General features: G+C 44.9%; 1 protein-coding gene across 1 annotated transcript in view; it reads left to right on the top strand.

Moving 5' to 3' along the window:
- Tll2 (tolloid like 2) overlaps positions 1-24,665 on the top strand; it is a 120,661-nt gene that overhangs the window by 5,425 nt on the left and 90,571 nt on the right. Inside the window, exon 2 of the mRNA XM_047553499.1 lies at positions 20,544-20,654. Coding sequence (XP_047409455.1) covers positions 20,544-20,654 — 111 coding nt within the window. The remainder of the gene's footprint in view (positions 1-20,543; positions 20,655-24,665) is intronic.

Genomic DNA, 24,665 nt, shown 5'->3' with positions numbered 1-24,665 from the left:
CAGGGCCATATTGGAATTACATGTTTTTCTTCCCAGTCTCTAGGCAGAAGCAACATCTAGTCTACCTCTGTCTCTACTAGTTCACTCCATGCAGTATCCCAGGGAAGGCTGGTTAAAGGTAGAGGCTGACACCTGCTGAACCTGTGCCCCTTGAACTGAGCATGGTGGCAGTGCCTATACTTCCAATTACTTAGGAGGCTAAGGCAAGAGAATCACTTGAGTCCATAAGTTTTGGAGACCACTTTGGGCAAACAGTGAGACCCCCATCTGAAAAACAAAGAGACAAAAAGTCCCACAGAATCTTCTCCTTTGCAAGACTGTGACTTTGAGTAAGTTTTCCTCACTTGAAAAGAATGACTCAAATCAATTTGCTACAAGCATTATTTGCCAGTTTCTGAGCAGTTTCTGGCATGAGGCAAGTGCTCAATTATATTTATATAATTACAGTTCACAAGCACTTCTTAAACTCACTTGTTGAAATGCTGTAGAAGAATTTGAATTTTTGCAATAAATAAATGATCGATTTCATATAGTATAATTAGAATTAGAGATTCTTAATTTCAGATCTGCTAATTATTGTTAAATCAGATCTCAAAAAGTAGGTGAAGAAGACTGGGCATAGTGATGCATCCCTGTAATTCCATCAACTTGGGAGGCTGAGGCAGGAGGATCCCAAGTTCAAAGCCAACCTGGGCAACTTAGCAAGAACTCGACTAAAAAATAAAAAAGGGGTAGGGATATAGATCAGTGGTAAAGCATCCCTGAGTTCAATCACCAGCACCAAAAAAAAAAAAGCGAAGGGTGAATTTTATGGTATAAGAGTTATATTATATCTCAATAAAGATGCTTTAAAAAATAAAAGTAAATAAAAATGAGGAGAAGGGGACCAAATCGTGGGAGTAAACTCGCTGTCTTGGCTTCTGAATTATGATCCAGCTGAGAAGTCAGCTCAGCTGAGCAAGCCTGATGCGTGGCCATCACATGTCAAACAGAACCAACAGCTCCCAACAGTGGCCATAGTCACACTGGGTGAGCAGTGTGTGAGGCTGCTCCAAGAGGTGAAGATAGTAAGAACTCTACCCATTGACCCTCAACACTGCCCCCAGAGTACACAGCAGCTGTTTTGCATTTGAGGAAACTGAGCTTTGGGCCTGGACTTTCTGCCTGACATTAATGCTTCTTTAACTTTCAAGGCTATCCCTGTGAACAGAGCCCATCTTTACAAACACAAAATCTGCAATGACATCATCAAAGTTAGGTCCCCAAGTCTTTTTAAAAAAATATTTTTAAGGGGCTGGGGAGATAGCTCAGTTGGTAGAGTGCTTGCCTTGTAAGCACAAGGCCCTGGGTTCGATCCCCAGCACCAAAAAAAAAAAAAAAAAAAAAAAAAAAAAATATATATATATATATATATATATATATTTAGTTATAGATGGACACAGTAACTTTATTTACTTATCTTTTATATGTGGTGCTGAGGATCAAATCCAGTGCCTCACACGTGCTAGGCAAGCACTCTACCATTGAACCACAAACCCAGTGCAGGTCCCCAAATCTTGCAATGGAACCCATTTTTCCTTTTTTCTGCACCCAGAGGTGTAGTGATTGGCATTGCATGCCCTTCCTGGAGGTGGCATGTGTGTCATAAGGGTGTCCTTTCCACTGTCCAGCATAGTAAGACTGGAGGAAAGGCAATAATGTCATTGCAAAGCTACCCACAAAAGCCCCAGATCTGCAGGGCTCCTGGCGCATGCCAAGCTCTTCACTGGTACTGAGGATCTATGTCCCTGTCAGATCTCAACACTGCCCCCTGGCACCTTTCACCTGTGCTGGGTACAGCTGGCTGCGTGAGCGGGAAGATGCTCTCAGATGGAAGCTGAGTGTAGACTGGTCAGCAGGGTGAGTCATTCCACAGCACCTCTGTGGTCAGTTGTGAACCTCTGGCTAACCACTGCTTCTCTGGACATTCATGGTGCTTCTCTGCTTGATCCATGGTTGTTTGGGTGCCTGGCTCTTCCCAGGTCCACAAAGGACAAGGACCTTGCGGCAGCATTGTGGTTCTAAACCACGATTTGGCATCAGGCTGACTTAGGTCCTCCTTCTCGGCTGTTACTGTGAGACTTTGAGCAAGTCCTCAACCTTTTAAGCTGCAGTTTTCTCATCTGTATTGTATAGTTAATAGAAACTCCTATGAGCAGGCTGTTGCACTATGAAAGGTACTTAATAAGTGCCTAGCAAATAGAAGCACTCAATAATAAATATGTTACATGCGCTTAGCATAGATTCATTGCTAGAATTACATGGCCCCTGAAGAAAGTGTCATGGCCCCCAAAATGTGTGGATAAATTGGTTCACATCAACACCACCGCTTTCCATTCTTGTGAGGCAGCTGGGGCAAAGCAGGCAGACTCTATAGGCCAATTGCTGGGGTTCAAGTTCTGACTTTACTGCTAATAGCTGCGGGAATCTGAGCAAACCTACTTAAGCTTGATGAGACTCAGTTTTCTCATCTGAAAGCTGGGGATATGTCTATCACATAAGGTTACTGTGAGGATTGAATGAGTTCATATAGATAAAGTACTTAGAATAATGCCTGGAGCATGATAGATATTCAGTAAATACTTTTGTTTCTATTATCATTATCCCACAGAAATCCAACAAGATTTCCAGCTGACAGGAAACCCAATATCTGAACAACCAAAGCCAGATGATGTTTTAAGAGTTTGATGTTTACTGATGATGATGGCACAGGTAGCTCCGCTATGTCTGGAGACCTAAAAACTGAAACCTGCCTGGAACCTTGGGAGCCTCCTTGGGGACAGTGTTAGGCTGAGAGTTCCTGTATCACCAAGACGCTGACATCTGCCCACCCCCGCCCCCAAATCAGCCTCTGGCTATTTGGAGATGTACCAGTGGTGTGGGGCCCTTTGGCTCCGCCCGGTCACCCCTCTTTCCAAAGCAGTGATCCTGTGGCCTTCAGGTTCCAAAGAGCTAAAGGCACCAGCAGGATGTGGGCCTGTACCACATTGTTGGTGGCACACAGCCTCCCACAGAAGACCTTGCCTCTAAATAGAGGCTATAACTTCACAGGTCCTTAAATCTTTGTCTTCTTGACCCTCGCCATGTTTTTCAAGAGGGAAAAAAAATGAAGATATTAACCCTCCCATTGCTACATTGCCTTCAACTTCCAGCTACACCTAATAATTTACAAAACCCCTTTCCTTCCATTCCCTCCACTGGTCTCTCAAACAGGTCAGATGATATGGATGCCCCTGGGACATGACCTGGCCCCATGTAATCTCATGAGCATTGCAGAAAATGGTCTGGGTGCCTATGCAGTGGACAGCCTGGACTGGGTCTGGCTCAGGATTGAGCTTGGAAGTGATAGAACAAGGACCTCAAATCCCTGCTCTCCACTCCAGGCCACGTGGCCTCTCCTAACTTAGAACCTCTATCTTTTCCCGACTCTGCTACCCACAGTAAACAAGCATCAGTATTGTGCCTAGTCTGAAGGTCATGTTTTTGTATTTGTTCCCCAGAGTACCATAACCTACCACCTTGTCCCTATCTTTTCCTCTACCCTTAGGATAGGAATTTGACAAGGATGGGAGAATTCTGGCCTTTAAAGTACTCTCAGTCCCAAAGCACTGAGAATAATAATGAATAACCCAGGATGGTGAAATACATCTGTCCTTCTCTCTGTTTCTCTGTCTTTCTTCCAGAAGACCCGGGGGCAGTGCATGGGTGTCAGGTCAGTAGAGGACAATAGGTCCAACCATGCTCTTTCCCCTATACAAGGGAACCTATATTATTAAGTTTCCCAAGGGTTTCAAGAGCAGAAGCACCTTGTAAAAGACTCTTTGGAGCATCAGGTAACCAAGGCTGGAAGCCCATCTCTTCCTATCAGTTTGGCTTTGATCAAGTTTCTTAACCTCTCTGAGCTTCAGGTTTCCTCATTTGAAAAATGTGAATGATAGGAAAACTCATATAGGTTTGAAGATTAAATGTTAATGTGTTTAGCAAGCTATCATTCATTGTTAGCTCTTCTCTTTGCTATTATTAGTATTCCTATTATTTTTCCCCCACTTAAGAATTTCCCTGTAAGTGACAATCTCAGTGGCCTGCAGATACTTATTTCTCCCTCTCGGGACTGCCAAGAGTTCTCTGGGGATCTGCAGCATGTGGCAAGTGATAATGTTTTGTTCCACTGCTCGCTCGCTTTCACCCATGAAGCGGGGAGAGGATGACAGATAAACCAATGCATATAAACAGGTTTCTCGTGGTACCCCCAGTCTGCTCATAATCCAGTTCTGCCTGGATGCAAACATAGCAACAGGAACCGAGCTTTCCTGCTGATTGGTTAGGGACATATCTGTGATCACGCCACCCTCTAACCACTTCTGCCAATTACCAATAAATATTCCCAAGCTCGCCTGCATGAGCACTTGAGTGTTGATGTTCAGCCCGGGTCTTTGCTGCTCCGCCAGCTGGGCCTCTTATCTCCCACCTCATCCTGCAATTTGCACGAAGCCTCTTCCCCTTCCTCCCACCTGGATTCCTGGCCTGAAGTTGGTGCAAGTTCTCTGTGCTGTTCTCACAGCAATAGCCTCAAGCTTCCTGCCTCCTGAAACTCTTTTTCATGTCCCTGGGCCTGTCATCTCCCTGTTGAACTGGCCCTGATTTCCCATCCTGTCCTCAATGGCTCACAAAGTTCTGGACCCCATGATCACAGGTGCCAGAGTCCATCCAGATGTTTAAATCAGAAACTGATTGCCTTCCTGGCCACCTGACTCTCCCTCGCCCTTTTGTGCCACCCAACCCAAGTTCTGTCAATTCTGCGTCCAAAATTGAGTCTGTCCATTTCTCTGCATCCTTGATGCCACCTTGGTCCAAGAACCCATCAACTTGCACTTGGCCTTCTGTGTTAGAGCCTGAACTGATACCATGATGACACTTTTGTGTCATGAAATCTATTTTCCATGTTGGTGGCAGAGGGATCTCTCTGAACTCATATCTGAGCATGTTTGCAAAGTTGGACCTGCTTAACCCCCTTCATGACTTCCAGTGCACTTAGGAGGAGAACAGTCTGCAGCCCTGTGTGTCCTGGTCATTGCTCAGCCTCTCTCTCCTCACCTGTCATGCTGCTTGAAGTAGGTTCTTCTCTGTCTGAAATGGTCAACTCTGACTCCTCCTACAGGACTCATCTTGCTGTCATTTCCCCCATGAGGCCTGCCCAGCTCCTATCAGGCCCCTTCTCTTAAATTACTCTTCACCTTTGTTTTTCAGGATAGCACTTTTGTACACCTAGAACTGGGTAGAATTATTGGTGTGACTTGCTCAGCGACTGTTTCCACCTTGAACAATGAAATCTCAGAGTTACAAACTGGAATCATGTGATTTTCCAATCACTGGCACGGTGCCAGCCCCTGGAGGGTGGTCAAGGAGATGCCATAGGGATTCAGAAAAGGTAGCAATCACCACGAGACAACTGAAGAAGTCCTCTTAGTGAAAAGCATGGGGAATTCTGAGCTTGGCTGAAAGGATGGATGGGATTTGGAGAAGCTGGGATGCAGGGGAAGGCCTTTCAGGCATTGTGAGTCAAGGTGAGGCAATGGAAATGCTTGGGATGAGTTTGGAGCTGGGGTTTTACTCTGGTTTACTTTGCAGCAGAGTAGTGACAAGACTGAAATAAGCTTGGAACAGTGAATGTCAGGCTGAGGCATTTGAAACATATCCCTAAGGAAATAGGGAGCTGTTGCTGGACTCTGGGCAGAGGACTGTGGTTCTGAAGGCTACAGTGCTTAGGATCATAAAAGCAGGAAGCAGAGGAACCACCAGGACATCTGGCCCTGAGAACATGAAGACTGCCCTGTGGCCTTGGAGATGGAAAGGGAGGGAAGAGATCCTGGCTTTGTGGGTGGGAGGGACCCTGAGTTGTGCTGTGCCTCAGGGTCATGGTTGAACTATGAATGAAGTCAGCCAGATATATTCAGCAAGCATTAAGGTACCCTTGAAGTGGACAGGAAAGGAAGATTGTTTAACATGAAACATTTTTCTGAAGTCCATGGCAAATATGCAAGGACTAAAAATGTTCAGTAATCCTGTTGCTTAGAAGTAGCTGTTAACATTTTATTCAATCTTCTTCCAGATTTTTTTCTATGAACATTGTAACAGGTTTTTTTTTTCCCCGAAAATACTGCACACAATTGCTTTGAACCTTTCTTATATTTCACTTCCTCTTCATTCCATGAACCTCTTTCTATGACAAGAGGCTTATGAAATAAACGTACTCGTAGAGCATCCATTTGAGTTGTTTTGTGCCTGGTTGCATAGATGCACCATCATTTATTAAACCAGCCCCCTTTGTCAGACATACAGATTCCCCCCCTTTTTCTGCTTTTATAAACAATGATGCTGGATCATCCTTGTAGCTAGATTTCTATGTGCATCTTCAATGATTTCTCTAGGATAAATTCCTAGTGCTGAAATTGCTAGGAATATAGCTGCTTTTAGAGCTTTTGATTCTTCTTTTTAAATTGCCCTTTGGACTGGGAGTACAGTTAAGTGTTAGAGAGCATGTCTAGCATGCCCAAGGCCCTGGGTTCCATTCCCAGCACTGCAAAAACAGAACCAATCAAATTTCCCTTCAAAGATTTCTGACTCCTTTACATTCCCATCAGGATTAATACTTTGTCTTCTAGTTTTTAAAATTCTATGCTGGCAGTTGATAAAAGCATTTGTTACTCAACTTGAAGTTATATTTTAATTTATATTTCTTTTTCAAATGATTTTGAACTTAAAATATATTGTGATGGTTTATATTTCTTTTGCCATGTGCATTTTCTGTTCATGTGCTTTTCCTCTGTTCATGCTCACTTTTCTAGTTAGATGTTTATTTTTTAACATTGCATGGGAACTCCTTTAAATATTAAGAACGTCAACATTTTATCTGTCTTATTTGCCACTGGTAATTTTTGGAGAGAAGATTTTTTTTAAAAGCTTTTTAAAACTTACTCTGCACCTTTCACTGACTTTTTCACCTGGAGGTGATTGTGGCCGAATAAGTTAATATTAGGTTAAGTCACTAGTAATAGACCCAAGTTCATTGGCTATGTCCATCAGGGTCCAGTTAGGGAACTGGAATCACACCAGTAATTTGAACAGTAATTAGTAAATTTAATATCAATAATTGTTAACTAGCAGATTAAGATTGACTGCTAAAGGAGGAGAAGAGAACTCTAAAGAAAGCAGGACTAGCTGATGAAAGGAGCAACTACCAGGGAGGGAGGCTACCTAACCGGACCCTCCAGAGTTAAAATTCTAACTTCACAAGAGAGGGTGTGGCTGTGGCCTGCTGAAGGTTGGAGAAATTTGCTGAGATATAATGCCTTCTCCTTGTGTTACACCAGACCAGAACAACTTAGAGGAGGAAAAATATGTTTTGAGCTCACAGGTCCAGAGGTTCAGTCCCACACTGGACCTGAGATGAGGCAGAACATCATAGCAGAAGGGTATGGCAGAGGAACACTGCTCAGGAAGCAGAGAGGGAGGAAGGAGTCAGGGGCACGAGATCCAATCTCCAAGGCCACACCCCAGATACCTACTTCATCCAGCCTTGCGCCACCTGCCTACAGTTACTACCCAGTACAGTTCTTTCAAATTATTAATCCATCAAGTGGATTAATCCACTGATTGGGTTATGGCTCTCATAATCTAATCATTTCACCTCTGAACATTCCTGTATTGTCTCAGACATAAGCTTTCAGAGGAAACTTCATATCCAATCCATAACATCACTTATCTGCAGGGGAGATGTTCTGACATGTCTAGTGGATGCCTGAAATCACCGATAATACAGACAAGATTTTTTTCTATATGTTCTGAATTATGTCATGTAGTACCAGAAGTAGTCTGTCCTGTGTTTTATGTTCTGCTGCCTCGTTTATATCACTAGTCTTGCTTTGAGACCAATGTTAAGTTAAATAAGGGTTACTAAAAACAGAAGTCCTGTGATACTAAAATAGTCACCTGATATCTGAGATGGCTACTAAGTGACTAGTGGGGGGGAGTAACATATAACGTGGATATGTTGAATGTGTTGGTCAGCTTCTTGTCACTGTGACCAAAATACACAATAGGAGCAGCTTAGAGGAAGTAAAGTTTATTTGGGCTCATGATTTCAAAGATTCCATCCATGGTTGACTGACTCCAGTGCTCTGGGTCCAAGGTGAAGCAGAGCATCATGGTGGAAGGGCATGAAAGAAGAAAACTGCTGAGCTCATGGCAGCCAAACAGCAGAGAGGAAGAAGGAGGAGCCAGGGGGACAAGATATAATCCCCCAGGGCACACCCACAATGACTTACCTCCTCTAGCCATACACCACCTGTCTGCATTTACCTAGTAATCCATTTAAATTATTAATCCATTAAGTGGATTAATCCACTGACTAAGTTATAGCCCTCCTAATGTAAACCTTTCACCTTCTTCATTAACACAGGAGTTTTTGAGGAACACCTCATATCCAAACCATAACCTCGGACAGAAAGATAAGTCACATTCTAGGCAGGATGGGGCAGGATGGCCTACAATTTCAGTATGCAGTTCAGAACAGTGCACAATTTAAAACTTGTGAATTGTCTTTTTCTGGAAATTTCCATTTAATATATTTCAGGCCATAGTTGATGGTGGGTAACTGAAACAATGGTAAGTGAAACCACGGGTGTGAGGGAGGGTCTACCATACTGCAGGAAAAGGCTGTCCAATAGAAACTGGCCCATTGGAGACTGGCAAAACTTTGGAGGTTGGTACCAGTGGTTCTCCTGAACACTGCCAGCAGTGATTCCTGTAGAGTAAGACAGGTGAGATCACCAAAATCAGGGAGAGAAGTCCCTCTGCTTGCAGTATCCCCCACAGTGCCCTCTACCTACAAAACCTAACATTGAGCCAGCAGGTGGAGAAATGTTTATAGGGCCTAGCTCTAGTAACACACAGCATGACAAAGCAGGTAGACTGGAGGCTGAAGGCTGTCCATCAGTAGCTGGGGGAGTAGCTTAAGCAAGCTGGAAGTCTGTTTCTTTCTCAACTCAGAGTCTGGAGGACTGCAATCTGGGACCAGTATGGCAGTTCTGCCCCAGGGTCCTCCAGGACCTAAACCCCTCCTTACTGGCCACTCCACTGTCCCTAGCTTGAAGACCTTGTGTTTGTGGTCCAAGATGGTATACAGTGCTCAAATCATCACAGGCACCATCTAGACATGGGAGGAATGGAAAAATAAAAAGAGGACAAAGAAGAAGATTCCCAGGAGCTGCCATTTGTTACTTGTACTTCCTCTCGTTGGCTGTACTTGGCTATAGATGTGCCTGGACATGGACATCTGGAAGATCTTGCTTCTGGAAGGCCTAGAACTAACAATCAGAGGTATTATTAGTATAGAAGAAGGGGAGAAACAGTGCTGGTGGGCAGCGAAGCAATCTCTGCCACAATAGACCAAAACTGCTGGCTGTTTATGCAGAAGATTCAGTCAAGATAAGAAGGGGCTGCTACCATTTCTAAAAGTTAACAAGCTGAACACTGTAAAGTCTTTATATATGTATATATTTAGTTTTAGGTGGGTACCATACTTGTATTTATTTTATTTTTATGTGGTGCTGAGGATCGAACCGAGGGCCTCACACATGCTAGGCGAGCACTCTACCACTGAACCACAACCCCAGCCCTGAACAATGTGAAGTCTTTGAGTCAAACCTGGTAGAATTTTAGAACTGGAAGGAACCTATGGAATTATTTATTCTAGGTTTTTCCATGTTTCCTATGAGAACCTGAGGGCCTAGAGGGGCAATAACTTATCCAAGATCACGTGCATAGCTGTGGGCCTAGCTGGAGGTAGAATTGAGGCCTCCTTTGTGCTCCTCCTGCTGTATCTCTCCACTCTCTGCACTAAGGGTCTCCGAAGGCCCTCATCTTCAGAATGAGTCATGCGTAATTGCACTCGTAATTTATGGCTCTACAAGAGATCATTCCACAATGGAGATATTAGGGTTTATGAGATGTGCCTAGTCCTGGAATCAGACACATAAGAGGAAAATTAGAATCCAAGAAGCTTTTGGCTTTTAGGATCTAAACTGCATCCTCATCTCCATTATTGAGTGGAGCCCATGTGAGCTTGCACTGTGGGAACACAGTGGGTGTGAGATAGCAGAAAGTCATATTCTGCTGGAATTATCAGTGAAGTGTTATTTCAGACCAAAGTAGTCATGCCCTTTCCCATCTTCCTTTTTAGCTATGGAAATAATGGAAGGATTTTCTTGGAACAGCTATGTAAGTCAGGGGCCCAGGAGGAAACAGAATTTAAACTACATTTCAGATGAAGAGACACCAGTGAAGGGACTGGTTAGAGACATGAGTTAAATAAGAGAGGTGAGACACCCAGAGGCTGGAGAACTACCCCTGGAGTCAAGAGGCAGGGGAGAAAGCTGCATTCCTGCAATGGAACCAGGTAGGAGGGGAGGTGACAGAGGGAGGCATCTAATGCAGGCCTGCAGACCAGAGCAGGGATGAAATGCCAGGACCCCTCTCTCCTCTTCTCTTTAGGCTGTCATTATCTTCTCCTAGTTGAGTGCAGCCAGAAGCCAGAACAGGGAGGGAATTGGAAGACAAAGTCGACAGGAGTCAGCTCCCTGGGCACAGAACAGAGCAGAGAGAGTAGAGAATAAGGAGACAAAGAATAACTGCAATCATAGCTCAGGACTTGCTGCAGATACTCATGTGCGTGGACTGAAAATTTTTAGTATCTTTACAACAATTTGTAAATGGCAAATGTGTGGCACATATGATGCTGCCACCTCCCCGCCTCCCTGTGCCAGTGGCAGACATTTCTTATTGATCATGGGTTCAAGAAGTCACCTCATAGTGTTCAAAGAGACACCACAATTTGAGTAGTGTTGGCATGTGCAGTGAAACCTATTTGGAGCTATAAAACTTAAATAGCCTTGAAGATATGGCTCACCTGCCCATGCCAATCTGGTACACAGTTTTTTCCCCCTGAGCAGTTATTTGTTGAATCAAGTTCTTAGAAAGTCAAACTATGGCATGGCTCTGGAATACATTGGTGCAACCATATTGTGTCATATAGATGACACATATAGATGAGGCAGGGGGCAAGGTGGCCACCAGCCCAGGCACCAGCCAGACCCTCTTGGCTCATCTGTAAAGTAGGATGATGCCCACCAAGACAGAAAGCAGTACTGGGCGTTCTTTTGAGATGTGATCAGTTTTCAGAACTGCTCCATAGGATGCAGCTGGGTAGGGCGCTCTCCTAGGTCCTGACTGACCTTTAACACAAGAGTACTGTGGAGTCTCAGGTCCTATAGGTTTTCTAATGTGTGCACTCAGATTGGAGTAGAGCTCAGGTTTTAAGTGACTGGAATAAATAGGTAATGGGCTTTGGACATTGCCAATATGCTGTAGGATGTGAATGCAAATAGGTCTCAACTCCTGCCTTTTCTATCAATTTGTGCTGGCCCTTCTGTGGCATTGTGCTGAGATGGACTCAGAGGCTGTGTCCAGGTTGAATGGACAGTTGGAGATCTTTGTCCTGGGCAAGAGTGGGTAAGAGAAGGCACATGTTAGTCATATTTGCTGTCTCTGGTGTGGTGAAGAGCATAGTTGAGACTTGGCAGATGCAGTCTCTAGATGTGATACGTTGAGCGTGTTGTTTGGCCTTCCTGGGCCCTAGTTTCCTCATATGGAAAACAAGGACATCACTTAGATGACTTTTAAATTCTCCCCATCTTAGAAATTCCTTGATCCAAATTAGTTTTTTAAGTCTCAATGTACAACTCGCAACAAATCTGCTTGATCCAATTAAAATATTTACAACTTCCCACTCCTCTCTGCCATATGCTCGAATAACTAAGCCATCCGTCCTTCAAGAAGGCCATTTCCCCAGGAGCAGCTGGGGACCCTGGAGACAGGAGGCTTCCCATACTAAACAGATTCTACCCTTTAATCTCAACCCAAAGATCCAGGCGGTGATTCACATTCGCCTGTTTCCTCTCCTCTGTCCTCCGCAAGCCCGAACCTCTCCCCTCCTGCTCTGCAATCGCGCCTGAATGCAGAGTCCTGAAATTTAGGGTCATGGTTTCAAAGTTCATGGTCCTGAGAATAAACAAAAAAACTATTGTGGTTGCATAGAGCTGTGGACCCCATTAACACCGTCCCATGAATATTTATAGCATGGAACTACAAAAGAACATAGAGGCCATATTGTATTTCCTAGAACTTTCCTTCCATGGGGTCCTTTCTCTGTGAGTCACTTTAATGTAAGCTTTGCTTATTTAGTTGCACACTTTAAGCCGATTAACTTTTTACTAAAAAAACCCTCCCTGTTTGTTTGTACATATACTCCCTTGACAAAGATTCACAGAAAACTGCTTTAAACCTGTTAAATCCCTCTGCTGGAAACTTGAAGCGAACTAAATGCGTCTCTGGGTAGGATTTCCCTGTAATTCTCCCCGCCTCTGGCCCCTCTACCCCACCTCCGCCTGTTTCCTGAGAGGAATTCCAATGGTTTGCATGCTTCCTATTTAGTTCCTCCAATAACCTAGGCTTATCTCTAGGTGACTACCTGGTGGAACTTTAGTGAGGTCCTTCCTGGCTTCCCACGTGGCTTGTTATTGGGTGGACAATAACAGGCCCCAACAGAGGTGCAATGCTTGTCTGAAAGAAATCAGAAGAAATCAAACCCTGGATCTGGGGGACCACCGAGACCATGAGCTTCATAGGTTCCTGAACTTCAGTGTGTGTCAGAGTCACTACATGGGTGAGGCAGGGCTTGTGTTTAAAATGCATGTTCCTTGTATGTTCCTGGGTCCTGGCCCTGGAGATTCTGATGTCATAACTCTGGGTTGGGGCCTGGAGGTCTGCATACCATCTCTCAGACATTTCTAATGCTAGTGGGTTATGGCCACACCTCCAGAAATGCCAAGCTGGTTCAGCTGTCTCATTGTACTGGTGAAGAAAATGTCACTGAAGGGAAAAGTCACTTGCCCAAGGTCACACACAGCTTCCAGTGTAGACCATCTGAGATACAGTCTCACTGTGGGATATCTGTGATTAGGGCCTTAGGTAGAAAGTAAATTGAAAAGCAACCGCACACTTTAGTGCAGCCCCAAGTTTTAAGTATAGATGTGAAAACCAGGAAAGGGCTGGTTGGTGGCTGGTGAGGTGAATGAAGGTGAGGTGAGGTGAGCCAGGTGAGGTACCTGCTGGAGGTCTTCCTTGGTTTTGGAGTGAATCCAGAGCAGTGTAGGACATGGGGCCAGGATGCACTGGAAAGATCAAGGGGCTGCCCTGAGCCTGCCCCTCTCTGGGAGCCAGGGAGCTGAGTTTGGGGAGGATGCAATTAGCCATAGAAGGTGGCAACAGAGTTGAAGCAGTCTCCCTCTGACTGCCCAGCTGCTCCCTGCCTCACAGACCCCGACCCCAGCTCTCTAGTCCACAGGAACCTGATTGCATTCAACACTGCCAGGATTCCTGCAGCCCCAAGACTCTTGGAGTTTCCAGTGGGGAGGGGCCACCCCTCCTGCACTCAGTCCTGTCTAAGCAACTGCTGGACTGTCCAGTCCTTGCCAGGCACGAAACTCCTCTGCAAACGGAGCACTTCTTGCTGACCTCACCTTGCATGTCAGTCCTAGAAACGGGGTCTGTGTGAGGTAGAGAGACAAGCTCTAGGTTTGGAGTTTGGGGCCAAACGGTCTGAGTTGAGGCCTGCCCTCTCTGACCCAGGCTCCCATGTGGGTTGTTCGTTCATTTCCCCAAGCGTCACCTTCCCACATAAAATCAGGCTGAGGGTTCTTCCCCTTCCATCCCCTAGGACTGCTGCAAGGAGCACTCCTTACTTGTTTCATTCCTTGAAATGTTCTGAAGGTCAGTGCCAGCTGGGCGTGGGGGTCCAGGGAGACAGAGGGAGGAGGATGTGTGCATGGGAGTGATGGCAAACTGAAGTGCTGTACCAGAGTGAGGGACTCCTTGTGACCCTTCCACATTGGTGCTCTAATAGCCCTGGAATTTGTTCTGTGTCTGAACCTCCATCCATGGCCCTGTACAGCCTCTCTGTTCCTGCAGCCTCATTGCTACCTTGCTTTTGTCATCTTGTTTAAGTGTCTGGATCCTCCACTCCAGCTGGTCCCCTCACTGGCCCCTTCAACTCCTGCCCTGACAGAGCCTTGCTGTGTTACCTCTGGGCCTTTGCACGTGCTGTCCTTTTGGCCAACATGCCCTTTCCTCCTATTAGCCACCACCAAGTTTCTGCTCAGTTGTCACCCTCCTAGTCAAGTGTCATCCCTCAGTGAGTCCTTTCCTGATTCCAGAGGCTGGGGTCTGTCATTCTTCCTTGTCAAGGTCACCCGGGGAGACTGTATACAGAGCAGCAAAGGCGCATGGCGTTTAAGTTAGAATTCAGAATTCAGCTGGAGCAAGCTGCCCAAGCTGGCTGAGCCCTCTCCTCACCTGGAAAGCGGAGCCAGTGATGTGCTGCCCTGGTTGGCCCATGTGAGGGTAGAAGGAGGCCAAGAACCTGCGTGTGGCTGGTGCTCAAGATGGTGGCTTTTCATCCCTCTGGTGCTTTGCTTCTGAGAGAAGATCCAAACACTGGATTTGGAAAAAGTAAGGGGGATGTGACAGTAGGGTGTGAACTCCCTGTCTCTGGATGTGTGTGAAAAGAGACTACTCAGATGTCTCATGGGAGATGGGGCCCTGTCACCTGCTGGGCCCCTGCTAGTCCCAGAAATCTCTAATTCCTGGAGGATTGCTGAGTAGCTCAGTAGTCTTTGAAATTTGTCCCTTAGGAGAGGACTCTCAGTGAAAAGAGATTCCAGGGGCAACCATGTTGGGAAATGAGGCATTTTCAGTTTTTCTCTTGGAATCCTGATATTCGTTAGGATTGTAACAGCTCTGAGAAGTCCTGCAGGAAAGAAAGTGGTTTAACACAGCCTCATTTAGAAACTTCTTAGAATGTGAAACTCTGGAAAGTGCTGGCTTGGGGTATGAGGGTTCTGATTTGGGAATCAGAGAGACTTCAGTTGAATTAAAACGACTGTTCTTGGCTCCATGATCTTGGCCAAGTCCTTTACCGTGTCAAAGATGAGGCTTTGTTTTCCCATCTATGAAGTAGGAGCAAGCATGGCTTCCTCAAATACCCTAAGAGGATGGATTGAGGAAATCCACAGAAGGCATTTGGCCCTGATCCCAGGGATAGAGTGAGTGCTGCATGCTTCTGCTGTAGATGGGGACAGACAGAGACCCTGCAAGAGGCTATGCTGTGCAAATCTGGGATGGGGCTGCACTGAAGGCACCTGTCCCTACAAGCCTCAGGTCATGGTTACATTCACAGCTGTGAGGACCAGACACACAAAGGCATCAAAGAGGGAACAGGACAGAGCTTGGAGACCATGAGGTGCTTTGCACACGTTGTCACTACAGGCGTGTGCTGGAGCTGCTGTTGCTTGCTTGCGAAGGCCAATCATGCACATCTTTTCCCCACTCCGTGTTCAGTGACTCTGAAATCAGTCATGGTGGGAGTGTTTACACCAAGGAAGTCAGCAAACACTATAAACCAAGATCATCCCTTTCCCAGCCAGTTGTTAAATATCAGCCTACTGCTGACTGCGGTATTTCCACACATTATATAATAATGTTTAAGATGTATTTGACTAATTTATAAGGATTTATATTTATGATTTCTGAAAAGCATTTTTTCCTATTGTGTTTCCCTGAAATGATGTTTATTTCTGAGCCAGAGCTTCCTAAGCAAACACTTCACCTGATGACAATGACTTGAATTACAGGTTAAGGTTCCAGTGCAGCCAGCCAATGCTGGAGTGAAGGGCATTTTCGTTGATGTGCATTTGAGTTGCTTCCTATGGCCTCTCCATTCATGTTCTACATCTCTGCAAAGAATTACCCTGTTTGACCTTTTCATTATAGCCATGACATCCATAAGAGAGATGGTGGTGAGCCTGGGACATCAGGGTCACAATTGTTGGAGACAAAGTCTCTGATCCCTTCAGTGCTTCTCAAAGTGTCATGTGCATATGATTTACCTGAGGGATCTTGTTAGCATGCAGATCCTGATTTGGCAGGTCTTGGGTCTGAGATTCTGCATTTCTACCAAGCTCCAAGATGATACTGATGCTACACATCTGTGGATTATGCTTTGAGTAGTTGGTGATGGGAGAGGTGATGGAACTACTTTGTCTTCTTTTAGAAGGCTGGCATGAGCCATGCTTTGACTTTTAGTAAGAATTCAAAAGTTGTATGTGATGAATGTGCAGTTTGTCCTCTGGTATCTGTGGGGTGTTGGTTCCAGGGCTCTCCTTGGCTACAGAAAGCCATGGTTGCTCAAGTGCCTTGTAAAAATGGTGTAGTAGTTGCAGCCTTCAGCACTTCCTCCTGTATACTTTAAACAATCTCTAGGTTACTTATAATACCTAATGCAGTGTAAATGTTGTGTGATAGTTGTTATACTGTATTGTTTAAGGAATAATGAGAAGGAAACTAATCTGTTCATGTTCAGTAGAGACACTATGTTTTTCCAAATATTTGTGATCCATGTTTGGTTGAATCTACAGATGCAAAACCCCTGGATATGGAGGACTGACTATATAAACTTGGCTCATTTGCTTCTAAATATTGTTGAGCCAATTGTTGATTTCATTTTTTATTTGGAATTAATTTTGGTGTTCCATTTGAAGTTCAAAGCCAACTTGATTTTTTCCTTAAATAGCTAACCCATTTGTTGAGTTTAATGTAACTCATTAATTAATCTCGTACTTTTCACAAATTGGTGAGACCTCATTTATCAGAGTTTTCTTATATAGTCTAGGGACTGCTTCCAGACTATTCTGCATGGCAGGATGCTTGAAACTTTATCACATTTTGATGTCTAATGAAACTAGTCTTCCTTTGGTCCTCTTGTTCTTATTGTTATCACCTAATCATGCAGATGAACATTAATATCAGTTTGTTAATAATAAAAATTATTGTGGTTTTGATTAAAGTATATTAAATCTACACTTTAATTTGAAAAGGTCTAACATTTTTTACTATAGTCTTCCTCCTTCAAGAATACAGTCATATGGGAATTGAGTTGAGCCTAGTGGGAGCAGATCTTCTGGAGGAGGACAGGGTGGAGCTGGGGAAAGACATGCCTATGTGAACTCAGTGAAAATTAGAATGGCACCACTATCTCTGAGTTGTTCTGCATGGGCCAGGTCCTGCACCAAATGCTCATCTCATTTAATGAGTAATCTCATCTCATTTTATTCTCACACAACTCTACAAGGTATTTCCAACCCTGTTTCCAGATGAGGAAACTGTAGCTCAGAGGGATCAAATGATTTGCCCAAGGTCACACAGCTCTTTAATAGCAACATAGGGGTTTGGACCCAGATCTTTCTGGCTTGAAAGCATGTGCTTTGAATGCCCCTGCCTCTCCCAGTCTCCTGTCTCATCACCACAGAGGTGTATGCCTCACATCACGTCTTCATCCCATGTTCCAGCTAGTTGGAGCTGCTTATTTATGGGTAATCCTCATTTGGATGTGGGAAAAAAGAACATGAGAAACCTGTGCCAACTCTCAGAGGTTCTGCTTGGAAGTGACACACGTCACCTGCACTCACTTTCACTAGAGAGAAAAAGAAAAAAAGAATCACATGGTGAAGCCTGACATCAGAGAGATGTGGAAGTACAATTTATCCCTAAGAGAAAGAGCAAGAGTTATGAAAAAGAATAGATTCTATCACCTATCTCCTCTCTGCTGGCAATTAATATTTGCCTTCTTCTCACATATGTACAATGTATTTATCCTTCCACAGGGGAGACACCCCACAGTCCTGTGCAGTCATGATACCAGGCTCAAAGTCCTAGATCTTGTGATCCTCTATACCGAGTCATGATGTGACTCCTCTTCCTCCAGAGACTTGCAAACTAACAAAACCAAACAAAATAAAATTACATATCCACTCCCCCCCCATACATACTCAATATTCAGTGATAGTTTGGGAATAGGATACCTGTTAACAGACATTCCCATTCAGAAAGGGGAAGACTGGGAGCTAGAATAGTCATGGTTCCATAAAAATGCTGAACTCACTGGGCACATGTTGCAAAAGACCCTACAACTGTTAAGTCTCAAATAGTCATGTCTCTTGTAATCATGCTCATGACTCATTTGACACTGGGCTTTTCTGAAGTGTTTGTCATCCTCATATCTGTCTGGATCAGCTCTGTGCCATGGCCGCTCATAGTGATCTCCTAGGCAGGTGTCTCTGCTTCTGTGAGAGAACCTCATGATTAGTTTTCTTTATTTGTACATTCTTTTCCAATGGAAAGGATGTACAGGGCACCATCTCGATTGGTCCTTGCTACAAGGTTGAGTTTATTTTCCTTTAATAGTTTCCTGTAGGTATAACTTACATACTGTATAATTCTGCCATTGTGAAGTGAGTAATTCTATGAGTCTAGTGAATTTAGTAATTTCTTGAGTCACTATAATTTTAGAGCATTTCCATCAGCTCATTTGTGGTCAATCCTTATTCTCATCTCTAGTCCTAGTTGCTAATCTTCCTAGTTCTATCAATTAGATATTTTCTAGACATTTCATGTAAATCACATCATTTAACATGTAGTCCTTTGCATCTGGTTCTTTCACTTAGTTTTTGAGATTTGTACATGTTGTAGCATGTGTCTGTAGTTTATTCCCTTGAATTGCTAAATAATGTGCCATTGTATAGATACACTATATTTATCTGTTCAACAGTTGATAGATAGATAGGTTGTTCCAAGTTTGAGGCCATTATGAATAAGGATGCTACAAACATTGAGTTTATGTATTTGTGTGAATATGTTTTCATTTCTCTTGGGAAGAACCCTAAGAATGCGATTTATGGTTCTTATAATGAGTTTATATTTAACTTTGTAAAGAAGTTTTCCAGTTTTCCATTCCCATTAACAGTGGATGAGGGTTCCTATCTATCTACCTACACCAGAGGCTCACTTTTAATCAGCCCTTGTGGCTCAAACTTCTCAGTTTTATTGTTTATTTATGAGAATAGATTGACTTTTCCAACTCTCCAAGTCCCTGAATTTTTGGACTCTTCCTGTTTGGTTTTATTTTATTGTTTTCATTCCTACTAAAATTATCCATTTCTTTTTTGAGCTCATTTCTTTCTTTAGGACCTTGTCAACCATAGCTAATAACAACCAAGGCACACAATTAACATTCTGACTTTCAGTCCCTTCTCTTAAAGCCATATGCTCATTCAGTCTGTCATCTGCCTTCCAAGTTAACTCAAGCAACTGTTTGCCCAATGCCTCACCACTGCAGACATAGATCACCTCCTTTTAGTAACAGTCTCCTTGACATCCAAAGGTAGTATGTTCTTATTATACTACCAGACTACCTTCAATAGCAATTTCTGTATTATCAGGATAAAAAAATTATGCTCCAGTTATGAATGTCCAAGAATCTGAGAGGTTTATAAAAACAGGTCCTCCCCAATCCATGCTACATGTGTTAATCAGTTTTCTGTTACTATAACAAATACCTGAAATAATCAACTTGTAAAGAGTAAAGGTTGACTGGGCTCACAGTTCTGGAGATCCCAGTCTGTGTTCCATTGGCCCCATTACTTCTGACCTGTGGTGTAGCAGCACATAATGGTGTGAGCTCATGCAGAAAAAAACTGCTCATCCCATCACCAGCAAGCAAAGAGAAAGAGCAGGTGGCCAGGGTCTCACAGTCTCCTTCAGTGGCACTCCCAGGACCCAAAGCCCTCCCACAGGAATCCACCTTTAATGGCTCTACCATCTCCCAACAGTGCCACTCTGGGGACTGAGCCTTCAACACATGGACCTCTGGGGGGACCTCAGATCAGAGCTGCACATCCATCCTGCCTGGGCTCACATCATCTGAAGATCCCAGGGTGCTGGGCTTACCCTGTGCAGAACATTGCTTGTCTTCTGGGAGAGGGAAAAGAGGACATGGTGAATCATGCGCTAACTCCTAAGGTTTCCTCTCATGCTGGATTAGTCACCCTAGGTTATGTGGCCAATCCTGACATCAATGGGGTAGGGAAATATAATCTGCCCCCAGGGAAGGGCAGCAGATACTGTGAACAATAGTATAAGTGATGACATTATGCTTTTTCTTTTACAACCTGGGGACTGAAAAAAGAGAGAAAAAGCTGTATTTATGTGGCAGCTTTGCCCGCAGTTGCCTAGAGTTAGGGAAAGATGGGGGCCTTGTAGAACAAGGACTGCGATTCCCATGGTGGTCGGCCCCTGGCCCCATGGCTTTCATGGGCAGAATGGCTGCCAGTCCTCTTTCTCTGCCAGCCCTATCACTAAGCTCAGGGAGAATTTCAGCTGGAGGAACTGTCTTTCCCAGAGTTGTTGCCTCAACATCCAGCACCTTCTGGGGCCTTCGTAAATCCATTTTCTTGACTTCCAGTTTTAGTTGAACCACTTTTGTTTTTCCTTCTTAGCTGTCTTCTGGGGAGACATTGCTTTGGATGAAGATGATCTGAAATTATTTCACATTGACAAGGCCCCAGACTGGACCAAGCCATCAGTGGAGGAATCGGGACATGGCACAGGTGAGTACTGATTCCCATTCTCCCGCCCCAGCTGGCAGGGGTGGCGGGGCTCCAGCAGAGGGGTTGAGGGTCACAAGTGTTTGGTATTTGACCTGTCGGTCTAGGGCCCACCTGCCTGTGGAAAGCTGAGGACAGGTTGCCCTTCCTTCTCTAGGGAAGAAGTACAGCGGGACCTCCAAGTTAGCAGATCCTTCTCAGATGTCTCCACTTGCCTCTTTCTTAGAAGGTTTAGGCTGGAGCCCAGTGTCGGTTCTTAGGGCTCTGACCTGAGCTCCTGCTTGTCCCAGACTGGAGAGAATAGCCAGACAGGCTGGTTTTAGGGCAAGTCTGTTGAAAATGTTAAGAATGACCACTCCGGGGGAGGCATTTGCCCACGGGTATTGTGTGCTTGTTTGACTGGCAAGCCAGGTGACAGACACCTAGGGCCAGGTCACCACCCAACCTTCAGACTCTGCTTACTCTTCTCCCTCCTTGCTGCCCACTTAAGAGAATAGTACTGAGTCTGGTCTCCTGGTTCCCCTCACCTCCCGCTGCCCACTGGGTCAATGCTCTTGGCTCTGTGGCATCTTAGAAGCAGTCCTGGGAGTTGAGTGAAGGAACTGGTCTTTGAAGTGGCAGATGATAACTTGTTATTTGGTGACTGAGGGTCACGGGTGCCTACTATCTGCGACCCTTCTTTCTACCCTGCCTTCCTTCCTTTTGGAGCTTTTTGAGCACCTGCATGGGCCAGCTGCAGTGCCGTGGAGGGAAGGTGGAGACGATGCAGTGGCTGCCTTCCGGGAGGCTGGGTGTCGATCTGGCCCTGCTCTCTGTAAAATGGGGATGAAGCCAACCTCAGCCCAGAGAGGTTTGGGGGAATGACTCCAGAGGTAACAGGGCGGCCCAGCGCCTGGCACATAAGATCTTAAGAAAGGGCAGGCACTTACTAAAACTCCCAGGGCAGCGTGCAGGAACCAAGGGCCGTGGGGAGGGAGAAGAGTTAGCGGAGCCTGGCATTGTGTCCTGAGGATAAGCAGGAGTCCCTAGTGGGAGAAAGACATTTCAGGTGGAGGAGAAGCCAGGCGCAAAGGCAAGGAGGGTGAGAGGTACTCTTTACTGGGGGAACAGGGGCAAGGAGTAGGTCCCTGGAGGGTGGCCCTTTGGGGTGGGCTGCATGGGAGATGCGTCTGGCTGGGTAGGACTGTGAGGAGATTCTCTGCCGAGTCAATGAACTTGGGCTTTACCTGTGGGCTGCAGGGCTCCTGCCCTTCCTGAATAGGCAGTAGGACACAGTGCCTTGGTAGAATCCCCTCCCCCACTGCTCTCCTGAGCTGGGTTCCTGGCTGGGACCTGAGCAGCCTTGCCATGCTGACTGCCAGTGGCAATAGGGACAGGGTATATCAAGCAACCCCTTCCCCAGCTGCTGGTGGCCTTGGTGACATTCAGGAACATTCCTGAAGCCTGCAGGGATGAGGGTGGGAATGTGCCCAGATTGGGACAGCGGGGAAGGAGGTGACTTCCATGGTTCATGAGGAACACGAGCAGCTAGAGGGACCAAAGCTCCAAAAAGGGCTTGGTGGATGAGGGGTCAGGGTTGTCAGGAGGTTGGGGGGACCATTGCCAGGGGCTGGGAAGATGGAGGAGGCAATAGGCACACAGACCTTCTTTGTGGAGTCCAGTTCTATGACCAGTGTTGTTAGAATTTCTGAGCCCTCTTCTTTATGATTTGAAGTCTTAGAATTTGAAATGAAGTTTTAAATTATTTTTCTTAACAGTACATCCGATACACCCTTATCTGAGCTCCAACAAAAAGAAGAGTCCCTTCATAATTCTACCTTGCCATCGAATCAGTCTTCTCTTGCTTTTCCCAGATGCCTAGAGAAATCGACCTTACTAGAGTCTGTGTGGTTAAAGGATTTTCTTAAACTTTTTGTGTTTCTGTTGTTACTTAAAATTAATGAACTTCACATATCTCGAATGTACAGTGTAATGAACTTTTACATAAGTAAATGCCCCTGTAACTACTTAACTCAGGCCAAGATATGGAACATTCCAGGCCCCAGAGGTTCCCTTTCCCCCAGTCATCTCTTGTCCCAAAGTTGCCTCTAGTCTAACCTTCATCACCAGACCCATTTTACCTGCTTAAGAAGGACCCGGCAGTGTGTTTCTGTTTTCTTTTACTCAGCTTTACGACTATGAAAGCCACCCATGTTGTTGTGTGGAACTCTATTGTGTGAGTGGACTGTGGCTTATTCATTATGTGACAGACATTCGGTCAGTTTATAATCTTTGGCTATGATAAATAAAGCTGCTGTTGACATTCTTACATGTTCTTTGGTAGACACAGAACCATTCATTGCTGCTGGGCACAACCAGGAGCAAGGCAGGGTCCTGGGGTATACTTGTTGAGCATTAGAGGAGACTCTCAAACTATTTTCCAAAGTAGTTGTACCAATTTATACTCCACACCAGTATATATTCACTTAGAAAGCAGGAATGCTGTTCACTCAGGGCCTATGAAAGCCTTTGCTCTTGGGCTTCCCAGCTTGAGCCTCTTCTTGCCCTCTGGGGCTGAACAGCAATCAGGTGATGTCCATTCACCAGTGCAAATGCTCAGGCTACCCCTAGCTGCTCTCTGGCTGCTCTCTTAGGGCACCTGCCATGGCACAGATTAGGGGCTCAGGGTTGGTAAATATGAGTGAGAGGCACCAGAGAGAGACTGGGCAGTGGCCAGCCACCATGCAGCTGTATTCCCAGCCACTGGAGAGACCCTGTTAGGGAAGGTCTCCTGAGGAGGTTGTTGCAAAGGGAAACCTAACGCTTTACCTCTTGCAGCACTTCCTGTGACTGAAAGTGGAATATGGAGATGGATGTTTCTGTCCTTTTCCTCCTTGAACTGATAGAGGGCAGAGGCTGCATCACATTCAGCTTTGTACTCCAGAGAGGTTAGGCCAGCACTTTTAACTTAGAAGACACTGGTCAGAATTGGTGGAGAAGAGAAGACAGAGGTGGACAGACAGTGCAGACCCTGGAGCCTTCTCTAAAGCATGAGAGGAGACCAAGAGCTCCAAGTGTCTGGGAAGGATGCTTAGAACAAATGGTCATAGTCAAAGCCTTAGGGTTATGCTGCCTGGGCTGAATTCCCCAGCTGGGTCTCAGTTTCTTCATCTGCCAAGTGGGAATAGTAATAATCCCTACCTCAGAGTGAGGTCATGAGGACTAAAGAAAAGAATTTGTGTAAAGTGCCTGGCACATAATAAATGCTCAATAAATAGCAACTGATCTCAATAAATATCAACTCTTGTCTTCTCATTATTATTAAAATTTCCAGAAAGAAGATGAACCTGAGAGGGTTTAGGAAGAAAGTGGAAAGTGGGGATTTACCACCTATTCAGGGAATTTGGGGCATGGGCACACAACTTTAAAACATAGACCTGGTGTTTCCTCCTTCCCAAGCTTGTTATGTATTTTTTTCTTTTCAGTGTGTTTTTAGGGCAAGGTAATTTTTATCCTGATTGCTTTGCTCTGAGGGCCAATAGAACTCTGCATCTATCTAGAATAGTTATTTTATTTTCAGAGTGGGAATATGTTTTAATGTTTTGGATGATTAAACTAACATCACTTGTTGTAAAAAAAAAAAAAAAGTTCAATAGCTCATAATTGTGTAAAGTGGAAAGGGAAAATCCCCTGTTATCCCTGCTCTAGGGATCCCTATCATTATTTGCTGCATTCCTTCCACTATTAATGTGCTTGGACCATGTGAGCCAGTACATACATGTATGTGTGCATGCATCCACACACATGTGTATATATTTTAAATAGAAAAGAGATATCTATTTTTGAAACATAAGAAATTTTACTGGACATGCTCAGTGTAGTCTGTGTTTTGCTTGACACCACATCATGGATATTCTTTCCTGCAATACTTTGTGGTCTCTCTTATTATCCTAATGACAGTAGTGGTCCAATATGCAATTCTGTCCCACTTCATCTCACTAAGCCCTTATACATGGATGTGAGGTTGTTTCTCCT

This window comes from Sciurus carolinensis, chromosome 5 (genome assembly GCF_902686445.1).
Source record: "Sciurus carolinensis chromosome 5, mSciCar1.2, whole genome shotgun sequence".
NCBI lineage: Eukaryota > Metazoa > Chordata > Mammalia > Rodentia > Sciuridae > Sciurus > Sciurus carolinensis.
Note: the sequence above shows the minus strand (reverse complement) of the source record. Positions and strands in the feature narration are given on the sequence as shown.